Raw genomic sequence first — 24155 nt, forward strand, 5'->3', positions numbered from 1 at the left:
GTGAAGCTCGTGAGAACACGGAGACGGGTCGGAACCGTCCTGCCCGGCAAAAGGTCGGGTGATGCTGAGGAGAAACCCTCTCCCTTTACTTCTAAGGGGCCTATCCCTCTACAGCCCTCTCCTCTAAGCTAACTTCAAATTGCCTCCTGCAAGTCCAAAGGGTTTTCCCTTGTCCCCACCACCGGTCCCAACACTTAGCTTTTGGAAGACGAGCCAACAAAATCCATCCTCAATGGAAATGAGCACACGGGCGCCATGGATGTTGATACGGTCCCCAGGGTCTGTTTTGGTGGCTGCAAAAATTCAGAAAAAAAATTCAGACCACAGTGAGACGTCCCAAAAGCGACCCCTTCCGCAAGGCCTCCCTCCCTCCTAAGGGCCCAGGCTCGCTTACCTGCCGCTTCCAAACTTCACCTCCGCAGCTGCTCACGGCACCTAAGACAACAAAACAGAAAACGTCACTGTGGCCCTCGAGAATATTAATCCCCAGGGGTCCTCCGCACCAGTACCCTGGCTCACCTCAAATCTTCATCCGATTCCAGAGGCGGCCCAGAAAATACCTGCAAAGCGAAAAGGTACATGCTTAGCACACTGCCACATACCGCTCGCCTATTACTTGCCCCACTTAAAGGCCAACTCACCTGATTGTCTCTATTTCTTGGCACATCCAAGGCAGCAGCAGCACCTGCAAAGAAACAAAGCAAAAAACATCCTGAAAGACTCTGAAATCACAACCTCCCCCCTCCAATTAAAGTACACTGTACCTATAGCTTAAGCTTGCACCCACCTGGCTGCCAGCATCCCCGACCGGGACATCTTGCCGGTGGACCGCCTAAAATGCGCAAAAAATAACAGATGCTTAGAGCTGCACCAGAAATTGATAAGTGAGGAAGAAAAACTAGTTCAGTCCACTAGTCACCACTTACCTCACTCACTTCACCTTGATGGCTGAGATCCAGCTTGACCTCCTAAAAATAAAGACAAAGAACAATGCTGTAACACAGCCACCATTTGCGCTTGCTCCACAAACACAAATGGTGACTGACCTTCCGGTGGGAACCCCGTCACCCGGTCCAGGGCGCTCTGCCACGGATTTAATCCCTCCGCATCTGAAAGAAAGCGATGACAAAAGTCAAAGTGCTGCATGAGAACTTCACAGCCCCAGCTATCTTGTGTCAATCTAGGAATACCATCTAGAGGCCAAACTACAGCCTACACCACAAGTTACAAGTCCCCAGGCCTTGTCCTATTACACCCATATGCCAGACCGTGCAGCAGGGCAGAGCAGCTCCGGGCCAAATTTACGCAGACACCTGTGACACAGGAAAGGACAAAGGAGGGGATGCGATGAAGAGAGAAAACCCTCGTAGAGAAGAACGATCGCAAGGACCGAGAGACCGAGGAATGAGATGACCTAGGCGAGACCGACGGTGAGCCGATGAGGCTCAAAGAACCCCGGCGGAAGGACTTATTCCGAGAACCGCAAAGACAGATGCCCAAGAATCGTACGGTCAGAATCCTCTACCGCTCTTTGCATTCTGACAAGTCCTAATCCGCTATAATGGATCATTGCGGCATACAGCTGTGAATACAGCTCAGAACAAGACCATAAAAGACATCTGACTCGACGCTTCTAAAGAGAGATGCGATTCTGATACACCTCCAAGCTCTTGAGTCAAAGGATCGATGGTATCGGCACCGGGCCAAAGAGCACCGAGAGCAGAGATGCTAAGAATAACACCCAACATTTCCAATAAGCATCTCAAAGGGCTAAGGCAAAAGACCTGCAACAGAAGATGCCCAAAAGACACAGAACATACAATAGACAAGTGACACACACCGGGACTGCTCTGCTCTGCACACCTCAGCATTGTGATCAAAAGTGAGACTTGCCCTTTATGTGGCCTAAGGGGCCCCTTCCTGGACATCCCCACCTCCATATCTGACTCAAAAATCCCTCCCGGCGAGCCCTGACCCAACACCGCACATTCATTCCTTCAGTGGATTGTAGCCCTCAACTTATCTCTCAGGCATCTGGAGATGGGAATCCTCCTCAGGCACAACAGAAGGCCGGCTCACCCTCTGGGAAGCTCCTGTCATCACCGGGCTGTCGTCTCCTAGTCAGCCACAATAAAGAAAACCAAACATCACTACAGGAACTTAGTGGCACGTCGGCCAAAGCCCCGACAATTCCGCTACTCACCGTCCCCTAAGAAGGCCGGGGTCCTCCGACCGCACGCTTCGGCCGCGCTCCGAGGCCGACGCCGTCATCGCGGGGTATGCCTGGGTTAAGAGGAGACAAGGTGGTGTGGCATTGCTGAAACTTAAGTGGACCCTCCCTCCTCCTCCCTCCCTGACTCACCGCAACTCCACGGCCGTGGATGTACCGGAAGGTACCTCAGAAGAGAAAATGTAAAGGCTTCGTTGCAGAGTCCCGTAATACTTCCAGAGCGCTCACGACAGTGGCAAACCGGGTCTGTCGGGCGGTCGGCGAGAAGGTTCGGCATAAAAAAAGCGGACCCCCTAAAACACACAAATGACAATGGATGCTTAGAACTGCACCGGAAATTGATAACCGAGCAATAACAACTCGTTCTGTCCACCGGTCACCGCTTACCTCGCTCCATCGACCTTGACTACTGCTATCCAGCTTTACCTCCTGAAAGCAAAGACAAAGAACAATGCTGTAACATAGCCACCATTTACAGTTACCCCACAAACACAAACGGCGACTGACCTTCTTGCGGGAACCCCCTCGCCCGGTCTTGGGCGCCCTGACACAGATTTCATCCATCTGCATCTGAAAGAAAGCGATGACAAAAGTCAGAGTCCTGCATGATAACAGCTCCAGGCATCCTGTGTCAATCTAGGAATACCAGCTAGAGGCCAAACTACACCCTATATTACAGATTTCAAGGCCTTGGGACTTGTCCTACTGCACCTATACACCAGACTACACGGCGGGGCAGAGCAGCTCCGGGCCAAACCCATGCAGGCACCCGTGACACAGGAAATGACAAACGAGGAGATGCGATGAAGAGAGAAAACTCTGGCAAGAGGAATGACCGCAAGGACCGAGAGAATGCGGAGCGAGATGATCTCGGCGAGACCGACGAGGCTCGAAGAAGATGCTAACGGAAGGGCTTATTCCGAGAACCGCAAAGATGGATGCCCGAGAATCGTCCGGTCAGAATCCTCTACCGCTCTTTGCATTCTGACAAGTCCTAATCCTCTGTAATGGATCACTGCGGTGCAGAGCTGTGAATATAGCTCAGAACAAGACCATAAAAGACCTCTGACTCAATGCCTCTGAAGGGAGATGCGATTCCAATGTGCATCCAAGCTCGTCGGTCAAAGCTCCGACGGTATCGGCACCCGGCCGAGGAACACGGATGCTAAGGATGATGCCTGGCATTTCCGATAAGCTGGCCCCTCGAAGGGCTAAGGAAAAAGACCTAAGACACAAGATGCCCAAAAGACACAGAACATACAACAGACAAGTGACACGACACGCACCGGGACTGCTCTGCCCGCCTCGGCATTGTGATCAAAAGTGAGACTTGCCCTTTATGTGGGCTAAGGGGCCCCTTCTTGGACATTCCCGCCTTCAAAGCTGACTCAAAAATCCCTCCCGGCGAGGCCCGACCCGGCACCCTGCTTTCATCCCCTCGGTGGGTCGTAACCCTCGACTTATCTCTCGGACGTCCGGGATGTGAATCCGCCTCGGGTGCAAAATAAGGCTACCTCGCTGTCCGGGAAGTTCCTGCCATCTCCTAGTCAGCTACAACAAAGAAAACCAAAACATCAGAAAATGTAAAGGCTTCATTGCAGAGCCCCATAACACTTTGGGAGGGCTCACGAGGGCGGCGAGCCGGCTCTGTCGGCCGGTCGGTGAGGGGATTTGGCATAATACAAGTGGACTGCTCAAAACACGCAAATGACGATGGCCGCTTAAAGTTTAGAGTACCGGCACTCGGCACCCGAGCGATAACAACTTTTTCCTTCCACCGGTCACCGCTTACCTCACTAACTTGACCTTGACTGCTGAGATCTGGCTTTATCTCCTAAAAGAAAGAGACAAAGAACGGTGCTATAACATAGCCATCATTTACACTTGCCCAGCACAGACAAACAGTTACTGACCTTCCTGCGGGAATCCCCTCACCCGGTATGGGGCGCTCTGCCACAGATTTAATCCATCTGCATCTGAAAGAAAGCGATGACAAAAGTCAAAGGGCTGCATGAGAATTTCACGGCTCCGACCATCTCGTGTGAATTTAGGAATATCATCTAGAGCCCAGCTACAACCTACATTACAAATTTCAAGTCCCCAGGCCTTGTTCTATTACACCTATGTGCCAGACTATGCGGCAGGGCGGAGCAGCTCCGGGCCAAACCCGTGCAAGCACCCGTGACACAGGAGATGACAAATGAGGAGACACGACAAGGACAGAAAACTCTCTGCGAAAAGAACGACTGCAAGCACATCAAAGGGCTAAGGCAGAAGACACGAGACACAAGATGCCCAAAAGACACAGAACGTAACAATAGACAGGTGACACGACACGCACCGGGATTGCTCTGCCCTGCGCACATCGGCATTGTGATCAAAAGCGAGACTTCCCTTTATGTGGGCTAAGGGGCCCCTTCTTGGATATCTCCATCTCCAAAGCTAATTCAAAAATCCCTCCCGGCAAGTTCCAACCCGACACCCCGCTTTCATCCCCTCCATAGGTCAGAGCCCTCGACTTATCTCTTGGATGTCCGGGGATGCGAACGTGCCTCGGGTGCAAAAAGAAGGCTGGCTCTCGCTACCCGGGAAGGTCCTGCTGTCGCTGGGCTGTTGTCTCTTAGTCAGATACAATAAAGAAAACCAAGATCAAACTATGAGTTTAGTGGCAAATCGCAACAAGTCGGCAGCTCGCTTCGCTCCTAAGTGCCCCTAGATTCTCAAGGCCCTAGCTTTATCCCTAGTCTAAGGCTGCGGCTGCTATTGTGAGAGGCACCCAGGGTAGCAAGGGACAGAGTTACAAGGCGTTTCCATAAATGCATGGGATGTGTTTGCATGCCATAAAACTTGTAAATGAGGCTGCTATGCTTATGGAAAGGCCTTAAGCGGCTCCCAAATACACCGTGCCGCCTTCAAAAGCCCCCTGCTGTAACTCCTAACCCACTACCCTGCTCGTCCTCCCTCTCCCGGTCGCAATCCTCAACTTCCCTATCGGAAGCCTCAATCTCGGACACCATCTACGGCACGAGGTAGATCCCTTTTTGGACACAATGAATTCACTGAAAAAATTTGAAGTATCCCACTCAACACAACCCGGAATAGCAGGAAGTTGCACTGCTCCAAAAAAAAAAAACCTTAGCACAAAACCAGAAATTATAAAACCACCTTACCAACCCTAAACATGTAACCCAAATGAGTGAACTTAAATATTACCTGTATTCCATGGTATCTTCTTCCCGATGTCTTCAAAGCCTCTGTTGCTTTAGAGGCTAAAAGAGCCTGCTGAAAGCAAGCTGAGATAAGCAGAAAGATCCCCATCACTGAAATGAGAGGAGAGCTCTTACCCCACTCACTCCCAGAGAGGGAATGACTCCCCTTGCAAAAGCCTGGGCTTAATATACCCCTGGCCGGGTCCGCCCCTCGTTCCCATGATGCCCAGGGAAAAGGGAGGAGCCAAATCCTGCAAGGTATAAAAGCCCTCCTAGGAGTTGCCACTGTTTGGCTCCTCTGACTTAAATTTGAGGTGAGTAAAGGGCTTGGTAGGAAACTCTTCAGGGAAACGACGATGCTTTCTTTTTTTGCTTTTATATTGAGCAAAAGGGTGGCCGGCCGGTAAGAAATCAAACTTTGTGTTTTGGGAACTCAGCTAGGTAATTTGTTGTTAAGTTGCATAATTATTCCCTAGTAATTACTGAGTAGTACTCCACCTGTGGCTTAGTAGGGTAGAGAAGAATAGTAATTTTATTAACGATGTAACTCTCCTTGGGACCTCTAATTAAGGCTATATACATTATAAATAAAAATAAGACTTCTTAATACCCTCCTAGCTGCTATTAGGGTTACGTCCGTGCGGGGCTCGCTCCCGTATGACGTTCGGTACCGGGGCTTGGGTAGGAGCACCCTGAGATGCAATTTAAATCCTTAAAATGCTCAAAAAGGGAGAGCTTTCTTTGACTGAAGTCTTTAAAATGAGGGAACGGGCAGGAGTTGCCTCCACTTGAACCGATACAATGGCAAATTAATGGCTTCTCCCCTTCAATTTAATCCCCTAACCTATTGGGAAAAGAGGGGTTTTCCTCACTTTAAAACTCTCTGGTGCTGGAAAAAGGGGGATTTTTCCTCAATTCAAACCCTTAGAAAGGAGGGAGAACTGGGCTTCCCCCTCAATTTAAACCTTACAATGATGGAAAAGGGGGAGATGAAAGGGACCTCACATACTGCCCTGCCCGCTCAGGTGCTGCCCCTTGGCACGAGAGCTTTTCCCTGGGTGTTTTCTTGAAGCGATGCTCCTTACCCGGGTGCATCCAGCCGCTCCCCGGCTCCTGCGGAGCGCTGCGACCGTTGTTCCCGAAGCGTCTCTCGGGACGCCGCCGTTGGCCCCTCTCGACCGGCAGCTCCCCGTGTAGGTGTGCCTCGGGAACCCTCTGAAAGCGACCTCTGGCAGAGCCGCCCCCTCCTCATCCACGCCGGTCGCGCTCGGTGCTGCCGCACCTCGGAGCGGGGGGATGAGGCGGAGAAAGGTCCTGCCGGTCGTTCCCTCCCCTACGTGGGCCGTCGTCCGCCCCCGAAACGCCGGGGTGTGGGGCTTTCCTTTCCGTGGAAAAGGACCGGCCTTCTCGTCCGGGTGCACGTGGCCAAAATTGGGATCCCGCCTCCAAAATTCCCTATGTCCTAGGCTTGTACTTACTGAGGAAATTCCCTGCCGATCGCAAGCGATTACCGGTAATGGTTCTTCCATAATTGTTACTGACTTCCGTTTCCTTTGAAGTGTTTGACGTGTTCCTCGAGGGGGTCGAGGGTTTGGCCGGGTCGTTTATGGCCCGTCTCGGCAGGCCCGGACCGAACCCGAGCGCCCCCGTCGCCGGTCCGCCCTGAATTTCGGTGAAATATTGATATTGTTTATAAATACTCCCTTTCCCTGCTACTCGGTCTTTCCTCGTGTATCTGCAGGGAGAGGGTTTACTCTATCCCTTGATCCCACCCGCAGCTCTCCGGCCCAAATGCCGATGCTTGCGGACACGATCTAAGCAGAAAACTACTACGAGTGTTGGCTTTTTGAAGTAGAAGTCTTATTGTACATCTGGCTGTACAATTTAAAAAAATGCATCTATTGATGGTCATTATGGGAAAGCTTTTCAAAGGAGAAAATACCCATTTTGGTAGCACAGATCCCATTTTGACAATACTGCATTTTTGTGGGTTTGGGAATCCTGCCTGTACAAGACATCTGAAAATCGGTATTTTACAATTTGATATTTGGAAACGGGGTCATTTTGATATTTTGGAACTTGATATTCTGTTGTTTTGAAATGGAATTAGTTTGGTATTTTGGAACCTGGTATTCTGATATTTGGAAACCGGGTAACTTTGGTATTTTGGAACTTGGTAATTTGTAACTGGGTTACTTTGGTATTTCTGAACGTGTTCTGGCAATTTGAAACTGGGTTACTTTGCTACCTCTGAACGTGGTGTTCTGGTATTTTGAAACTAGGCTATTTTAATATTTTGGAACTGGGTATTGTGGTTGTTTGAAACTGTTTTTCTGATATTTTGAAATTTGGGTTTCTATGATTTTGAACTAGGTTATTCTGGTATTTTGTTCCAAAATACCAGACAAATAACAAACAAAACAAAGAACAAAATTTTTCTGTAGGCTGTTTTTTTGGTGTATTTGTAGGCTTTTTTTTTTTTCCCTGTGTATTGTATGATGAGCTTTTACTGTTTTTGTAACCTCGGGGTTTGGTTTTTTGTAATCTGCGCCTGGCAGGGACCTGGGGCATCCCGGTCGAGTCTCTAGGCTTCGTTTGCTGTCTTCCGCTACGATTAACAGTTCCTGGCATGGGAACTGTTAAATTACAGACTATATGATGAGACGCTTCCTGAAACAAATTAATTCCAGCTAAATGACTCTTCCTGCTCTGCAGTTCCTATACCTGGCCCGGTTTAAATCCGTACCTAGCCCGAATCTTCGGTCCTTCCGTTTCCTACCGCTCTGCTCGGGGCTTTGCACCTCACGCTCTTTCCTCCCTCGGTGGCGTCACGGCAGAATGTGGCGAGGTTTTGGCCGGCACTTGAGGTCTCCGAGATGAACTTACCGAGAATTCTTCTGCTTTTCGCTGCACCTGCCACAACAACATTTGTTCACTGAAATAAATGCTTTCCACAATGAACTAAAGGTGTAAGGGAACAAGCGCTGCACTGTTGGGGAGGAGGATAGTTTGGCAAGGGAATTACACAGATCTGGAGGCTTGGCAGAATTGAAAAAAAGGCAAGAAAAACACAAGAACTCCAAGCCCAAGCTACATCCACTACACAAAACATATTGGCCATAAAAGCAAGAAATTCCCATCTGCTTCTAAAAAACCTAAGCAGCACAAAATAAAATCTATTTTGCTAGAGTTCTGCTTACCATAAAAAACCCTGATTAATTTAATCATGACACTTAAACTTCAGGCATATTAGAAAACTTGTACTGTCTGAAATGTCAGGGGAGGCTGATGCAGCAGCTCCACCCCAGTCACTGTGCTGGAAAGCACAGGAGGCACCTGCTACATCACAGGTACTTGTGGAAATAAATAAAACGCAGCACTTTAGGTTGTGACAGATTGTAAAGCACTGTACCTAAAAGCCCCATAACATAAACATGTACTGAAGCTGAAGCAAGCACCAGATTGGAAGCTTCTTTCCATCCTGTTCCTTCCACCCACTTGCTGCAGTTCCCTGGGAGCTGCCAGGAGCACTTACTTGCACTGAAGCATCTCCCAAGATGAATTTTGCCCCTTCAATAACAGCTAAGTAGGAGAACCGGAGCTGATCTGCAGTCTGGATGAGCCCCATCCTGTACTTCCTCATTTCCAGGAGAACCTGCTTAACGTCCACGGAAGAAGGGTCTTTCCGTTTGTCCATCTGCAGATAAAAACGTGAAACGTGTTTTCTGCTCTGATGAGGTTCACTACAATGACTCACTTTGTGGTAAGGCCTTCACACCACCCTCCACATTACAGAACGAATGAACTCACATACAATTGGTATCAACGGCTCTTTACTGGGTCTCCAAAAACACACAGGGGAAAACACTGGGCCTCAAAAATGCTGCTTTCCCTGAAAGCAAAGCCTGTCTTTGCGAATCACTCTGAAAACTGGAGACTTTTCTTCCCCTAACTCAAAATGGCCACTTAGGAATGAGACCTGCCTTGGAATACACTCCCAAAACAGCAGAGTAAAACAACAGGAAATCACAGGGAACCCCTCCAGCCCCTGCTCCAGCTCCTTTAAGGCTGCACCAAAGCTCCCCTGAAGGTGCCTGTGCAGGAGAGGTGGCCCTGCAGGTGGCCCTTACCAGCAGCAGACAGGTGTCCACCAGGCAGAAGGTGCCCGACCTCCCGATGCCAGCGCTGCAGTGCACCACGACCGGGCCGTGCCCGGGGCTCGGCGAGCCCGACTCCCGCACCTTGAACGGGAAATTCAGGAACGAGGCCGGCGACTCTGGGACCCCAAAGTCGGGCCAGGTGGTGTAGTGAAAGTGCAGAATCTCCCGAGTTTCCTGGGTCTGCAAAAACAGGGTTTGGGAACAGTTTTAGTTTGGATACACCAGTCAGAAGGACTGACTTAAATTCCAAGGACAAAGTTTCAGGGAGTCTCAGGGAGTTTTTATAGCTGCACAGCCAAGAAACTAATTACAAGTAATTGTCTCTTGTTGTGAAGGTCTCCACTGGGACCAAAGGGAATTGGGTAAGTAAATTTACTTATTTACAATTCAGTTATTTCAGTGCAGCTCAGAAGCCTGTGTCACTCTGGGTATGGCTGAGACATGAAACCGCCTGGAGTGTCCCCAGGTACGTCTCAGAAATATCCAAGAGTTTCATTTCCATGACATCTCATGCAGAATCATCAAATCCAGACCAATTCGTGACCCCCAATTTCAAGCCAATCTCCTGGCCCGGCTGCGGCGCGATTCATCTGGTGCCCCGAGATGGGACCCTCTCTGCCCGGCTGCCGGATCCAGGGCTAAGCGGACCTCCCGGTCGCGACCCTGAATTTTCAGGGGGAGCTCGGCTGTCCTTTGGCTCGTGGCGGGGGCGGACAAGGACCATCTGCACCAAATTAAGGTATTTGCTATTCCTTTTAAACACAGAAATACCTGCAGGTCCAGGGTTCGAGTCCCTGAGGGTGGGTTGAAAGTCCCGAAGAAGACTCGGGACTTTTGGGTCTCCCAAAATTAGTCCTGGGCAAGAAAAAAAAGTACTTTTAAGGGGTTGGACCCCGACTTTCAAAGGGGTTGGACCCCACTGGGAAAGGTACCTTTAAGGGGCTGGACCCCACTGGCATGTGCTATTGTACTGCTATTTTTGTTTTGTCTGTCGCTATTCTGCTGCTGTGTGAGTGAGAGTGGATGAGACGTGCTGTCAAAGTACAAAGCGAGTGAGAGGCTCTATCTGCGGTTCCGTACCCCGGCGACGGGCTCGACCGGAGGAAAGCGAAGCGTTTGGCAAAGAGCGAATGAGCATAAATCACATAAACTGTCGGTTTGGAATTCAACCTTACTGTCCAAAGGGGGTGGATTTTAGAGGAGAAAGATTTTAGCTATTGAATTGAAAACATGCAGACCCCCAACGCCTTTCTGATATAGCTCCATCTGATTTCCCTTTTGAAATCCCGTGTTAAGTGTGAGAAAACGGTTCTAAAGCTTGTCTTTGTGTGCATGTATTAATTGTGAGAGAAAGTGGTATTGTATTTCTACTAGATGGAGTGGGTGGTGTCCAAGCTGCCAGAGGAGAGAGCTTGGTATCAGACTAGAAAGAGCAGGAATAAAGAACTTGGCAGAAAAGGAAAGTGCAGATAATGTTAAAGGGGAGAGTGGCAGAGAATAGTGAGAAATTTGAGAGGAGCTGGTTAGAAAAGTACAGCAAGCGTATGGAAGAAGAGATGAGGAAAAGGCAAAAGCAATGGCAAAGGTGATGGCAGAGGTTGTAAGAATTGTGGACATTGTGGTTAATAGGTTTGGGTGTTTAGTTCCCTTTTCTGCTTGGTGTTTTGTGCGGAGCTGCGAGGCTCCTGTTATGTGGTGCTTGTGCAGAGCTGAAAGGCTCCTGTTTGGAGGGGACCCGTGCCCCTGTGCCTTTTGTGTTTTGTTGTGAAAAGCCAAAATTGGCAGGTTTCGGTTCTGAGGTGAATCCGGAGCTCCTATCTTGTGGGGAACCCTCCCCTGCCACCGGTCTGTGGTTTATTGTGGAGAACTAGAATTGGCAGATTCTAATCCTGCGGCCAATTCTGCAGCTGCTGCCTTGTGGGGATGGTGTTGTCCCTGTGCAGGCCCAGGTATTTGTCATGCAGCCTCATCTGCGGGGGCTGTAAAGAAACCTATGGGGAGAATGTTTTGCTGTCCTTCCTTGGTTAATTTGTTAGTCACCTCTCTACTCCTGGGGTGGACTTGGTAAAAAAAAAAAAATATTGAGATAAGGAACAATTGGTTACTAAAAGATGATTGATTACTAAAAATGTGATTGGTTATTTAAAAAGAAAAAAAGGCGACTCAAATGCCTGATTCACAGACTGCGACTCTTGCAAAACTCTTAAAAGCAGTCTCGCTCCCTCCGCTGAAGAATCGATTGGAAGAAACCCCACCGAAAACCTGTGGGAGACAACAAAAGTGGTGCGACAAGCACTTCATAGAATAAAAACTAAAACTCCACTTGAATAAGTTAATGCAATTAAACTCTTGTTTCACTCAGACTTTTTTTTTTGGGGGAAGTTTGTTTCTTTTCTCTTTTCTAGGAATGTCAAATGTCCCGACATCAAAGATAAAGCGAGCAGTTTGAGAGCAAGGAAACTGCAAGCAGCAAAATCACACCTAAATGTGATAACCGTTGCTTCGCTGTCACTTTGTGTTAGCCCTATAAAGTTTTACTTCTTTTTTAATAATCGGTCTAGTGGGCCAAATTTTCACTTTTCTTTTATAGGAATCTACCAATACCTGAGATGGAGCTGTGTGAAAACCAATGAAATTGAAAGTGTCACCATAATTGCTTGCATTGTCAGTTGGTTAATGTTTGTAATTTGTTTGTGTTTTCATTGCAAGTGACAGATCAAATAGTAGTTAAAGCATTCTACATATTCTTGAGTTTAATTTTTGTCTAACTTGTTTTGTCTTTTTACTGAAAAATGGTGTGGCTCGGGTCTTATGGATGTATAATTTGTTTCAACCAATATTATCCTGAGAGTTGGTATAAGAATTTATACATATTTGAAATCCTACAAATATGGACTAACCCTCCCGGTTCTGCCTCAGAAGGCTTCAAAATTATTATAATCTGGCTAAATTTTTTGGATTTTCTAATTAGTGAATTAAAGAGTCTTGACAAAACACAAGCAAATGCTACATGAGAAATGATTGAATCCCCCTTCCTAAACCAGGAGGGATACAGAAAAGCCTTCTACCAGCTCTCAAACTAAAGTGCTGTTCAATCTCATGCCATATGTCTTAAGAGGATGTTTTAACTTTTCCTCACCCCTCCTATTTATAGCATATTCTGCAATGTCAGTTGTAGGTGCAGAATGGGATGAAGGCAATTTATTCACCAAAAAAAAAAAAAAAAAATACATGAGGTAAAAAGGAAAAAAAACCCCTAAGTTTGAAAGAGAATTCATTTCATTTTTAATCCCACCAAAAATAAAGCCACAGTTTGTAGTTTGTGTCAAGATTAAATGACAAGAGTGCTATAATCTGTCTCCTGGAAAACAGAGCATAGCCCTGATGTAAAGATATGTTTGCATGAGAATATTTTGTATGAAAATGTTCTGTGTGTTAGTTTTGTATCATAAAAACTAATCCTTCATAATGTATAGAATTATATAGCAGAGTAAGAATATCATTATAACAAAAACTGTATAAAGAAGTTACAACCAAAGAAGCCTCCTGAAGATACCTGACTAGGACTTTGAAGTGTAAGTTAAACCACTAAGATTAGATAAAGGGAAAACCCATTCTTTGCCCAACTCAGGCCTAGGAAAAAAAACAAAACCAAACCAAAAAAAAACCAACAAAACAAACAAGACTGAAAGAAGAGAAATACCCATAGATAGTAAAATAACAAATCAGATGATCCCATTAGTAAGAGATGTTGAAATTCCAGGGAGATCAAAACGGGCTCCCCCAGTGATTATTGAACTACTGGAAGGGGTACAACCAGTGTCAGTTAAACAATATCCACTAAGGCATGAAGCATGAGTAGGAATGGAACCAATAATTAGTAAATTTATTGATCAGAAGTTGTTGAGAGAGTGTAGGTCTTCCTGCAATACCCCAATTCTACCAGTACAAAAGCCAAATGGAAGTTATTGATTAGTTCAGGACCTGAGGACACTTTACTCACAAAATTACCAAGTGACTGAGTGTGGTTTTCAGTTTTAGATTTAAAGGATGTTTTCTTTTGTCTGCCATTAGCTGAAAGCAGTCAGGAAATTTTTGCCTTTGAATGGGAAAACCCCAGAACAGGGAGAAAAAGCCAGCTTACGTGGACTGTATTGCCACAAGGATTCAAAAATAGACCCGTGATATTTGGAGATCAATTAGCCGAGGAACTGGAAGCCTGGACGCCGCCGCTTGGGAAAGGGAAGGTACGCTCTTGCAGTACATCGATGATCTATTAATAGCAACAAGGACCTGTGAAGACTGCAAGAACTGGACTGTAAGTCTTTTAAATTTTCTGAGACTAAGTGGACATAGAGTCTCTCCTGAAAAGGCTCAGCTAGTCCTCCACAATGTTACATATCTGGGGTATGAACTGGCAGGAGGGGAGAGAGCCTTGAGAGACAACAGGAAGGAGGCAATTTGTCAAATGCCCTGGCCAACTGAAGAACCAAAGAACTGAGAACTTTTCTGGGAATGACAGGATGGTGTAGATTACGGATCTGCAACTATAGACTCATTGTGAAACCTTTATACCAACTCCTAAAAGAGACTAGGGGAACTCACCTATGCTGGACACCAGAGACTAATAATGTATTTGTAACTCTACTGGGCATACCAGATGTCACTAAACCTTTTCTGTTGTTTTGACATGAGAGACAAGGACTGGCGCTGGGACTTTTCGCACAGAAGCTGGGACCCTACAAAAGGCCGGTGGCTTATTTCTCCAAGCAGCTGGACGTGGTCAGCCACGGAGAGCCTGCACTGCGTGCAGTGGCAGCCGTGATCCTGAACGTAGAAGCTCACGAGTTCACACTGGGACAGTAGATAACTGTTTTTGTCTCTCACACGGTGTCAGCAGTGCTCACACAGAAAGGAAATCACTGGTTAACCCCATCTCGCTTTCTCAAATACCAGGCTGTCCTAGCAGAATCGGAGGATGTGAGTATCCAAGTAACTAACATTTTAAACCCAGCAGCTTACCTGGGGCAAAGCTGCTGAGGAGCCTGTACGGCATGACCGCATCGAAACCGTGGACTCGGTTTACTCTGGCCGCCCGGACCTAAAGGACTCTCCGCTAGAAAATGCGGCAAACTGGTTCACCGATAGGAGCGGTTATGTCAAGAATGGTAAGCGGCTCGCTGGGTATGCAGTTATAGCCACAGATGCTGTCATTGAGGCAAAACCATTACCTGTGGGGACATCAGCTCAAAAGGCTGAAATAATAGCCCTAACTCGAGCCTTGGCATTGGCCGAAGGAAAACCTATCAACATTTGGACTTATTCGAGGTATACTTTTGGGGTGGTACACGCTCACGGGGCTATCTGGAAAGAAAGGGGTTTATTAACCTCACAGAAGAAATCAAGCAAGCTACTGAAATTGTACAGTTACTGGAATCAGTGGTAAAACCTTCAAAAGTGGCTATAATGCATTGTAAGGGACAGTCCCAGGGTAACACTATCCCTGAACTGGGAAATGCTATGGCAGACAAAACAGCAAAGGCAGTGGCCAGTGGGCTTCAGATCCAAGCCCTAGCTCTAATTCCTTCTAGCATCCTTATAAGTAAAAAAATAAAAACAAACCACCATATGACACTGATGATTTAAATTGGATACAAGAAGACAAGGGACAAATGAGCACAGATGGGTGGGCTAGGATAAAGGGTCTCATAATCATACCCAGAAAACTGTTAAAATTATTTATCCAAAGCGAACATTGCATCAGATCACCTTAGATTACAGTTCTTGAAGGTTTGAGGAGGTATGAGACAAACTTACAGCATGGTTACCCAACTTACCCGGCTTAAACAATTGTTTGTAATAGCTATTTGTGTTATTGCATTGTTACTTAGTGTTTGTATTAGTAGTTACTGTTGTATGATATTATGTACCTGGAATCGAGATGCTTATGCTCCATGGCACAAGCATAAACTTAGAACTAAGATAGAGAAGGGTTCTTACTTTAAAGACATGCAAGATTTGTAAAGAATTACAAATACCCAAAGAAAAGGGGGGGATTGAAGAAGGGGCAGTCAATAACTAACTCATGTAAGCACAAGTTAACTAGCTGGAGACAGCAAATGTTAGTTCAGACAGCAGATGCTAATTACACAACCTAAGAAGCCAAATTCACCTTAATCTTGTCAAGATAGAGGTGTAATAAATAAGGGTATTTTGTTCATTGAAAACAGCTGACACAGGCCACAACGTACATAACAGGAAATGTCTTAACAAATCCATATGTAAAGGTTGTAAGTGCTGTAAGTGTACTATTGTTTAAGCTCCAGGAAGAAAAGCGGGGGATACTAACTGACCAAATATGGAAAGGGTCACCCAGAGGGCACTTGAAGAAGACTACTTGCCTTCAGCTATCGACCACCAGAAGGCAGAAAACGACCCCCTAGCAACAAGCTCACACATGCGTAGAGTACTCCCTTGAAGATAAGTTACCAGGAAATGATCCTGCATAAAAGAAGGACTGAAATTTGCAAACCCCTGCGGCAGTCGGTGGAGCGGGGACTCCCCTGTCGCCCAGCGCTGATTTTGCTTATGCCTTGCTTGCTGTAATTAATAACTTCTCTAATTTGATTAAACCTCCTTGTCTGCCTCAGTCAATCACAATTTGGTGCCGTGACTTGGATGGGAATGGTACGGTGAGACAGAGATAGGGGAGGCGCCCCACCTCTGGTGGCCTCGGTATCCTCAGTCTTTACCTCGCTCCCACCGACGAACCTAAACTCAAGGCATTAAACAAAGGGAACCGGTCGGCCCCATAAACTTTGTGCACAGAGGTCCGGACGAAGACGCTGGAAGCGTGAGTATTTGCGGAAAAGGGATCCGTTCGGTCGGGGTCGGGTATCCTGGAGTGTGGCGAGTGCGGTGTGTGAGAGGGGGGCCGGCAGCCGGACTCCCCAAGCGAGTGTGGACCCTCAGTAGTGCGGTTCCCATTGCCCGCGAGGGCGTGGGCCACGAACCAGGGGAAGCGAGTGATTCCACACACAGAACGCCTGAAGGCACTCCAGAGGATGGGACAGGGGAAAAGCAAGCCCTCTAGTTCCATGAGGTTTCCCCCAGTACCTGAGGATAGTCCGTTAGGGCTTTTATTGAATAATTGGAGGCATTATTCGAGTACACAGAATAAAGATAAGGCCAAGATGATTTATTATTGTATAGAGGTCTGGGGAGGAAAGCAGATATCACAAAATGTATTTTGGCCTATATTTGGGTCCTACGAGGACTGGGTGAGACAGGATTTGAATTTATGGGTAAATTCCAAAACTCCTTTTAGTCGAGAAGAGAGTGAATATGCAAAAATATGGATAGAGACCCCCGGGGTACTCCTGTTTACTTTAAAGGAAAAATCTGAAAACTCGGGGGTAAGAAGAAAAGATAAAAAGAAAGAGGAAGTCCCGTTGATTCCACCCCCCTATATACCTCCGCAGGCCCCGCAAGCACCCCCACTCCCACTCCCTGAGCAGCCCCTAGAGGAAGAGGAAGGGAATCCTGAACCCGAACGGGAGGGACCAATGACAAGGGGCAGAGCTAGACGTCATAACCTCTATCCATTAAGAGAAGTGCCTATGGGGGGACCCCAACCAGGAATTGGCTTTATTTCAGTTCCCCTTAGCTCTGGAGATGTACGGGACTTTAAGAAGGAAATGGGGAACCTATTAGAAGACCCCCTGGGAGTTGCAGAGAAGCTAGATCAATTTTTAGGCCCTAATATATAGACCTGGGATGAGTTGCAGTCAATTCTAAATATTCTTTTTACTGCAGAAGAAAAGAACATGATTAGGCGAGCGGGAATGCAAATTTGGGATGCCCAACATGCCCAAGGCCCACAGGCAGATATCAAATGGCCTTTACAAAACCCTAATTGGGATCATCAGGATCCAGCACACAGAACTCATATGCAGGACTTAAGGACAATAGTTATACAAGGGGTCCGAGAGGCAGTACCAAGAGGACAAAACATAAATAAGGCCTTTAATGAGAGGCAGAGAAAGGAGGAAACTCCAACAGATTGGCTAGAAAGGGTAAGAAAGAATCTACAGCTGTATTCAGGCCTGGACCCAGACACACAGTTGGGTCAGGCACTTCTGAAAACTCAATTTGTAGCCAAATCATGGGATGACATCAGGAGGAAGCTAGAAAAACTAGAAAATTGGCAGGAGAGAGGATTAGATGAATTGTTGAGGGAAGCACAGAAAGTATATGTCAGGAGGGATGAAGAGAATCACAAGAGACAAGTCAGAATGATGGTGGCAGCAGTAAGGGAAAGCAGAAAACAAGACTCTCCCCGCCGAATGGGGCAAATACCCAGAAAGGCCCCTAGGAACACAGAGGGAAATCAGAGAGTGGAAAGGAGGGAAGCAGTCGTATGTTTTTATTGTGGGGAGAAGGGACACATCAGAAGGGATTGTAGAAAGAGGATAAGAGATGAAAAGATGTTTAAAGAAGATTAGAGGGGTCAGGGGCTCTACTTACTGGGGACCAAGAAACATCCAGAGCCCTTGATAAAAATAAAAGTCGGTCCCCAGTGCCAGGAATTTGAATTCCTGGTAGATACGGGAGCAGAAAGATCAACTATCCAAGTTTTACCATCTGGATGTAAAGTCTCCCGAGACACCGCCCTTGTAGTGGGCGCCAAGGGTGAACCTTTTGAGGTCCCTGTTATTAAAGATGTCCTGATAGAAACCGAATCAAAAATAGGAATAGGAAGCCTTTTGTTGGCACCAGAAGCAGAGTATAACCTCATGGGTAGAGATCTCATAGTAGAATTGGGAATAAACCTAGAGGTAATTAATAAAGAATTGAGAATCAAACTATGCCCCCTTAGAGTAGAGGATGAAAAGGAAATTAACCCTGAGGTATGGTACACGCCTGACAGTGTGGGCCAACTGAACATTCCGCCCTTCTCCGTAACCATAAAAGATCCAGAAATTCCAATAAGGACCAAGCAGTATCCCATATCCCCAGAAGGGAAACGAGGACTAAAGCCTGAAATAGACAGACTAATAAGCAAGGGACTCCTAGAAGCCTGTATGTCCCCTTTTAATACACCCATTTTACCAGTAAAGAAACCAGATGGATCCTATTGATCGGTGCATGATTTAAGAGAAATTAATAAGAGGACAGTGGCCCGGTTCCCGGTGGTTGCTAACCCATACACCCTATTAAGTAGACTAGGGCCAGAAAATCACTGGTGTAGTGTAATTGATCTAAAAGATGCATTTTGGGCCTGCCCCTTAGACGAAAATAGTAGAGATTATTTTGCCTTTGAATGGGAGGACCCAGATACTCATAGGCGACAACAGTTGCGATGGACCGTGCTGCCACAGGGGTTCACAGAATCACCAAATTTATTTGGACAAGCATTAGAACAAATCCTCCAAGAATATCAAACAAGAGAAAACATTACTTTGATTCAGTATGTGGATGACCTCCTGATTGCAGGAAAAAAAGAAGAAGAAGTTCAGGAGGAGAGCATTAAACTGTTAAACTTTTTAAGCTTGAAGGGACTAAAAGTATCAAAGGCAAAATTACAGTTTGTAGAAGAAGAAGTAAAATATTTAGGCCATTATTTGAGTAAAGGAGCGAAAAAAATAGACCCTGAAAGAGTGAAAGGAATCCTCTCACTCCCGCCACCAAGGAGCAAGAGACAAGTAAGGCAATTGCTAGGATTAGTAGGCTACTGTAGACAATGGATTGATAATTATAGTACCAAGGTTAAATTTCTGTATAACAAGCTCAGTCATGACGGGTTATTGAAATGGAGCAGAGAGGATGAGCAGAGCTTAGAACAACTGCAACAGGATTTAATTAACGCTCCAGTACTAAGTTTACCTGATTTTAAAAGACCATTTTATCTATTTGTAAACATTGAAAATGGGACAGCATATGGAGTATTAACTCAATACTTGTCAAAGCTATTAGACCCAGTAAGCAAGGGATGGCCTACATGCCTACAGGCAGTGGTAGCCTGTGCTCTCTTGGTAGAAGAAGCACGTAAAATAACTTTTAATGGGGAACTCAAGGTACTATCTCCACATAATATTAGGGGAATATTGCAACAAAAAGCTGAAAAATGGATAACAGATTCGAGACTTTTAAAGTATGAAGGGATCTTATTAGATTCCCCAAAGCTAACACTAGAGGTCACTACACTACAAAATCCGGCCCAGTTCTTATACGGAGAACCAAATGAGAAAAAATTAGCCCATGATTGCATGTTAACCATAGAAGAACAAACCAAAATCCGACCGGACTTAGAAGAAGAAGAATTAGAAGAAGGGGAGAGGCTGTTTGTAGACGGATCATCTCGGGTAATCGAGGGAAAGAGAGTATCTGGCTATGCAATCATTAAAGAGGAAGGGTCAGAAGTCTTAGAGTCAGGACCTCTAAGTAGATCCTGGTCAGCTCAAGCTTGTGAATTGTATGCAGTCTTACGAGCTCTGAGATTGCTGAAAAATAAAACAGGGACAATATATACAGACTCCAAATATGCATATGGAGTGGTACATACATTTGGAAAAATATGGGAAGAACGAGGGTTAATAAACTCTCAAGGGAAAGACTTAGTCCATCAGGAGCTAATAAGACAGCTACTCCAGGCCTTACGGGAGCCTAGAAGAATTGCTGTAGTACATCTTAAAGGACACCAGAAAGGATTAGATTTTAGGAGTAGAGGTAATAATGGGCCAGACCAAGAAGCAAAAAGGGCAGCACTTTTGGTTATACAACAAGTTCAGGATAAGGAACAACCAAAGGAGAAATTCCTCAATAAAACTAGAATGTATAGTTTTACAGAACAAGAAAAAGAGAAACTATCACAAATGGGGCTAAAAGAAAATTCAGAAGGAGAATGGAAACTCCCAGATGGAAGAGTAGTACTACCTAAATCAATAGCAGTAGAAATTTTACCAAGGTTACATAGCCAAACTCATTGGGGAACACAAGCACTAGCAGACCAGTTTGCCACCAAGTATATGTGTATTGGAATATATAATTTGGCAAAACAAATTGTTAAAGGCTGCATAACTTGCCTTAAAGTGAATAAGGCTTATTTAAGAGAACACCCATTGGGAGGGAGACCACTAGCACACAGGCCCTTTGCTAACATACAACTAGATTTCACCGAATTGCCCAAAGTAGGAAGAAGTAAATACTTATTAGTTATAGTAGACCATCTAACGCATTTTGTCGAAGCATTTCCCACAGCAAGGGCAACAGCATAGACAGTGGTCAAAGTTCTATTAGAAAATATTATCCCTAGATATGGAATAATTGAGACTATTGACTCCGACCGAGGACCCCACTTTGTATCTAAAATCATCAAAGAAGTAATGGGAATTATGGGAATAAAGTGGGAATATCATACCCCCTGGCATCCCCAAAGTTCAGGACGAGTAGAAAGAATGAATGGGGAAATAAAGAAGCAATTGACAAAGCTTATGCTTGAAACCAAGTTGTCGTGGGTGAAATGTCTACCATTAGCTTTGTTAAACATACGGACTCAACCAAGATCTGACATGGGAATCTCCCCTTTTGAGATGCTGTATGGAATGCCTTATAATATGGGGGAACCTCAAGATCACCCAAATTTAAGAGACCAAAACATGAATCATTACATTATTACCTTAATGAAATATAGAGAATAATTATGGAAAAAGAGCATGATAACTCAAAGACCCCCGCTAGAACTTAAACTACATCGAATTCAACTATTTAATTACACCCACGATTATTGTATTCAAGTGTCCATCATACCCCGAATCACGTATCATCCTAGTGAATACATGTACCAACAACACACCACAGCAGATCATCACCTAGTAAAAAGAGAACCTTTTACTGCATTAACCATAGCAACCCTTCTCACTATAGGAGGAGTTGGGGCAGGAACTGGAGTAGCATCCTTAGTCACCCAGCAAAAAGAATTAAGAGCACTAAGGGTCTCAGTAGATGAAGATCTAAGCCGAATAGAACAAGCAATTGATGGCCTAGTAAAATCAGTAATATCTCTATCAGAAGTAGTCCTACAAAATAGGAGGGGATTAGACTTATTATTCCTTCAGCAGGGAGGACTGTGTGTAGCACTCAAAGAAGAATGCTGTGTTTATGCAGACCACACTGGGGTAGTGATAGACACCATGACTGAACTAAGAAAACGGCTAGAACAACGGAAAAGAGAAAGAGAGGCACAACAGAGCTGGTATGAATCCTGGTTTAATCATTCACCCTGGTTAACCACTTTGTTATCTACCATTGCAGGGCCTCTAATTCTGTTAGTCCTAGGACTCACATTTGGGCCGTGTATATTCAATAAGCTGATCTCCATAGTAAAAGGGCGCTTAGAAGTAGCACATTTAATGCTCCTTAGGGCTAAATACCAGAAGATACCAGAAAATCATGAAGAAGAAATGTTAGAATTAGCTAAACAAGAGCTAAAAAGATTCAATGAACAAAAATGAACAAGAGAAAAAGGGGGGATTGTAATAAATAAGGGTATTTTGTTCATTGAAAACAGCTGACACAGGCCACAACGTACATAACAGGAAATGTCTTAACAAATCCATATGTAAAGGTTGTAAGTGCTGTAAGTGTACTATTGTTTAAGCTCCAGGAAGAAAAGCGGGGGATACTAACTGACCAAATATGGAAAGGGTCACCCAGAGGGCACTTGAAGAAGACTACTTGCCTTCAGCCATCGACCACCAGAAGGCAGAAAACGACCCCCTAGCAACAAGCTCACACATGCGTAGAGTACTCCCTTAAAGATAAGTTAATAGGAAATGATCCTGCATAAAAGAAGGACTGAAATTTGCAAACCCCTGCGGCAGTCGGTGGAGCGGGGACTCCCCTGTCGCCCAGCGCTGATTTTGCTTATGCCTTGCTTGCTGTAATTAATAAATTCTCTAATTTGATTAAACCTCCTTGTCTGCCTCCGTCAATCACAGAGGGGACAAGGATTATCTCAGAGGCTGCTAAATCATTCATTATTTAAAGCCGTGGCTCAGTTAAAGAGCAATACCAATTAAGCTCCTGGATAAAAAGCCTGGGAGATCGGGGTTGGGTTTTTTTCCATTGTTCCTTTCGGTGGCCTTTTGCAAGCAAACTATGAAGCGGACAAGCCGCAAGCGTGCTACAGCGCCCCTTGCTGGGACTCGCTCCGGGCTGGCGCTGTTCCACGGTGCGAGGGGACCGGAAAAGCCACGCGACCCACGGAACCGGCGGCACTCGCCGCCCGGGGACGGCCCCGCGCTCCCAGAACCGGGCGCAGCGCGGCTCGCGGCACGGAAGCGGCTCCTCCGGCAGGCGGGGGCGGCCCCGCGCCGGGAGACCCCTCCCGCCCCCGGCGCCTGCCGAGCGGCACTGGCGCCGGGCCGAGGGGGACCCGGCGGCGCGCGGCTCGCGGCACGAAAGCGCCTCCTCCGGCAGGCGGGGGCGGTCCCGCGCCGGGAGACCCCCGCCCGCCCCCGGCGCCTGCCGAACGGCACCGGCACCGGCGCCTGACCGAAGGGGACCCGGCGGCGCCCGAGCCCCGCGCACGGACGGCACGGAGCGGGCGGGACGACCGGGGGCGGCGCGGCTCCGTGCCGCATCTCCCGCCTGCCGGCCCGGCGGCGCTCACCTCGGCTCCGCGCGGCTCGGACCGGCGCGGCTCCGTCGGTCCCTGTCGGCGGCCCAGCCCCCAAATTCCCACTCCTCCTCAGAAATTCCCCAGGGGCCGGGAGTGCTCCCGCGCGAGACATTCGGTGCCGGGGCATGGCCGGAAGCGACCTCAAATGCGGTGGCACGCTCCGATTCAAACCTTTCAAGTGCTGGAAAAGCCGGAGTTTCTTTCAATTTAACCCCTGAAACTGAGGCAACGGGGGGTGTTCACCTCAATTCAAACCAATACAATGGTAAATAAATAAATGTGTTCTCCCTTTCTATTTAATGGTCTAAGATATCAGAAAGAGAGGAGTTTTCCTCAACTCTCAAATGATGGGGAAAGGGCGATTGTTACCTTCATTAAAACCCTCAAAAAGCAGGGGCAGCAGGGCTTCCCCCTCAATTTAGAACTTAGGTTGATGAAAATGGAGGGGTTACCCTCAATTCAAACCCATAAAATGGTAACATCTGTGCTTTCCCCTTCCATTTTAAATGGAAGGGGGATCCCCTCGTTCAAACACAGACAATAATGAAGGAGGAGTTTCTTCCCTCCATTTAAACTCCTTTTGTTCTCGTAATCCCCATTTTTTCTGAGGGCACGGGGGGAGGGACTGGCAAGATGAAATCAGAAGGGAAAAATAGAAAGACCCCCCCCCGCAAACCCACGCACCGGCTCACCTGCTTAGCTGCAGCTGCCTGGCGCCTCCTTTGGCAATGCTCCGCATCTAACTGCATCCGAGTGCTCCCCCAGACCCTGTGAGATGCTCTCACCGTCCTTTCGTGAGAGACCCCCCCAGGACCTCACCGTAAGCCCCTCTCCTCCAACATAGCCCTGCAAAAGTGAGCTGAGGTAACCCCTCC

The 24155-nt window shown here is 46.7% G+C and overlaps 1 protein-coding gene across 11 annotated transcripts; it reads right to left on the bottom strand.

Annotated features, from left to right (window-relative positions):
- Window positions 1-24155, bottom strand: LOC138118194 (tyrosine-protein phosphatase non-receptor type 1-like). 11 transcript variants are annotated; one of them, XM_069029050.1, is made up of 20 exons: window positions 23973-24154; window positions 10371-10454; window positions 9570-9779; window positions 8975-9136; window positions 6525-8352; window positions 5444-5523; window positions 4783-4849; window positions 4166-4206; window positions 2738-2800; window positions 2618-2659; window positions 2363-2523; window positions 2204-2283; window positions 2080-2117; window positions 1047-1109; window positions 927-968; window positions 788-832; window positions 642-712; window positions 520-560; window positions 395-435; window positions 1-293 (listed from the first exon to the last, which is right to left on the bottom strand). In XM_069029050.1, the coding sequence occupies exons 5-11, from the start codon at window positions 6532-6534 to the stop codon at window positions 2455-2457; spliced, it is 372 nt and encodes a 123-aa protein (XP_068885151.1). In that variant the 5' UTR covers window positions 6535-8352; window positions 8975-9136; window positions 9570-9779; window positions 10371-10454; window positions 23973-24154; the 3' UTR covers window positions 1-293; window positions 395-435; window positions 520-560; window positions 642-712; window positions 788-832; window positions 927-968; window positions 1047-1109; window positions 2080-2117; window positions 2204-2283; window positions 2363-2454. The 11 variants fall into 11 exon arrangements, with proteins under 11 accessions (XP_068885151.1, XP_068885147.1, XP_068885145.1 ...); XM_069029046.1 differs by having other exon boundaries at window positions 642-685; window positions 5444-8352; window positions 23973-24155; XM_069029044.1 differs by having other exon boundaries at window positions 5444-8352; window positions 23973-24155.

The sequence above is a fragment of the Aphelocoma coerulescens genome, chromosome 13, assembly GCF_041296385.1.
Source record: "Aphelocoma coerulescens isolate FSJ_1873_10779 chromosome 13, UR_Acoe_1.0, whole genome shotgun sequence".
Classification (NCBI taxonomy): Eukaryota; Metazoa; Chordata; class Aves; order Passeriformes; family Corvidae; genus Aphelocoma; species Aphelocoma coerulescens.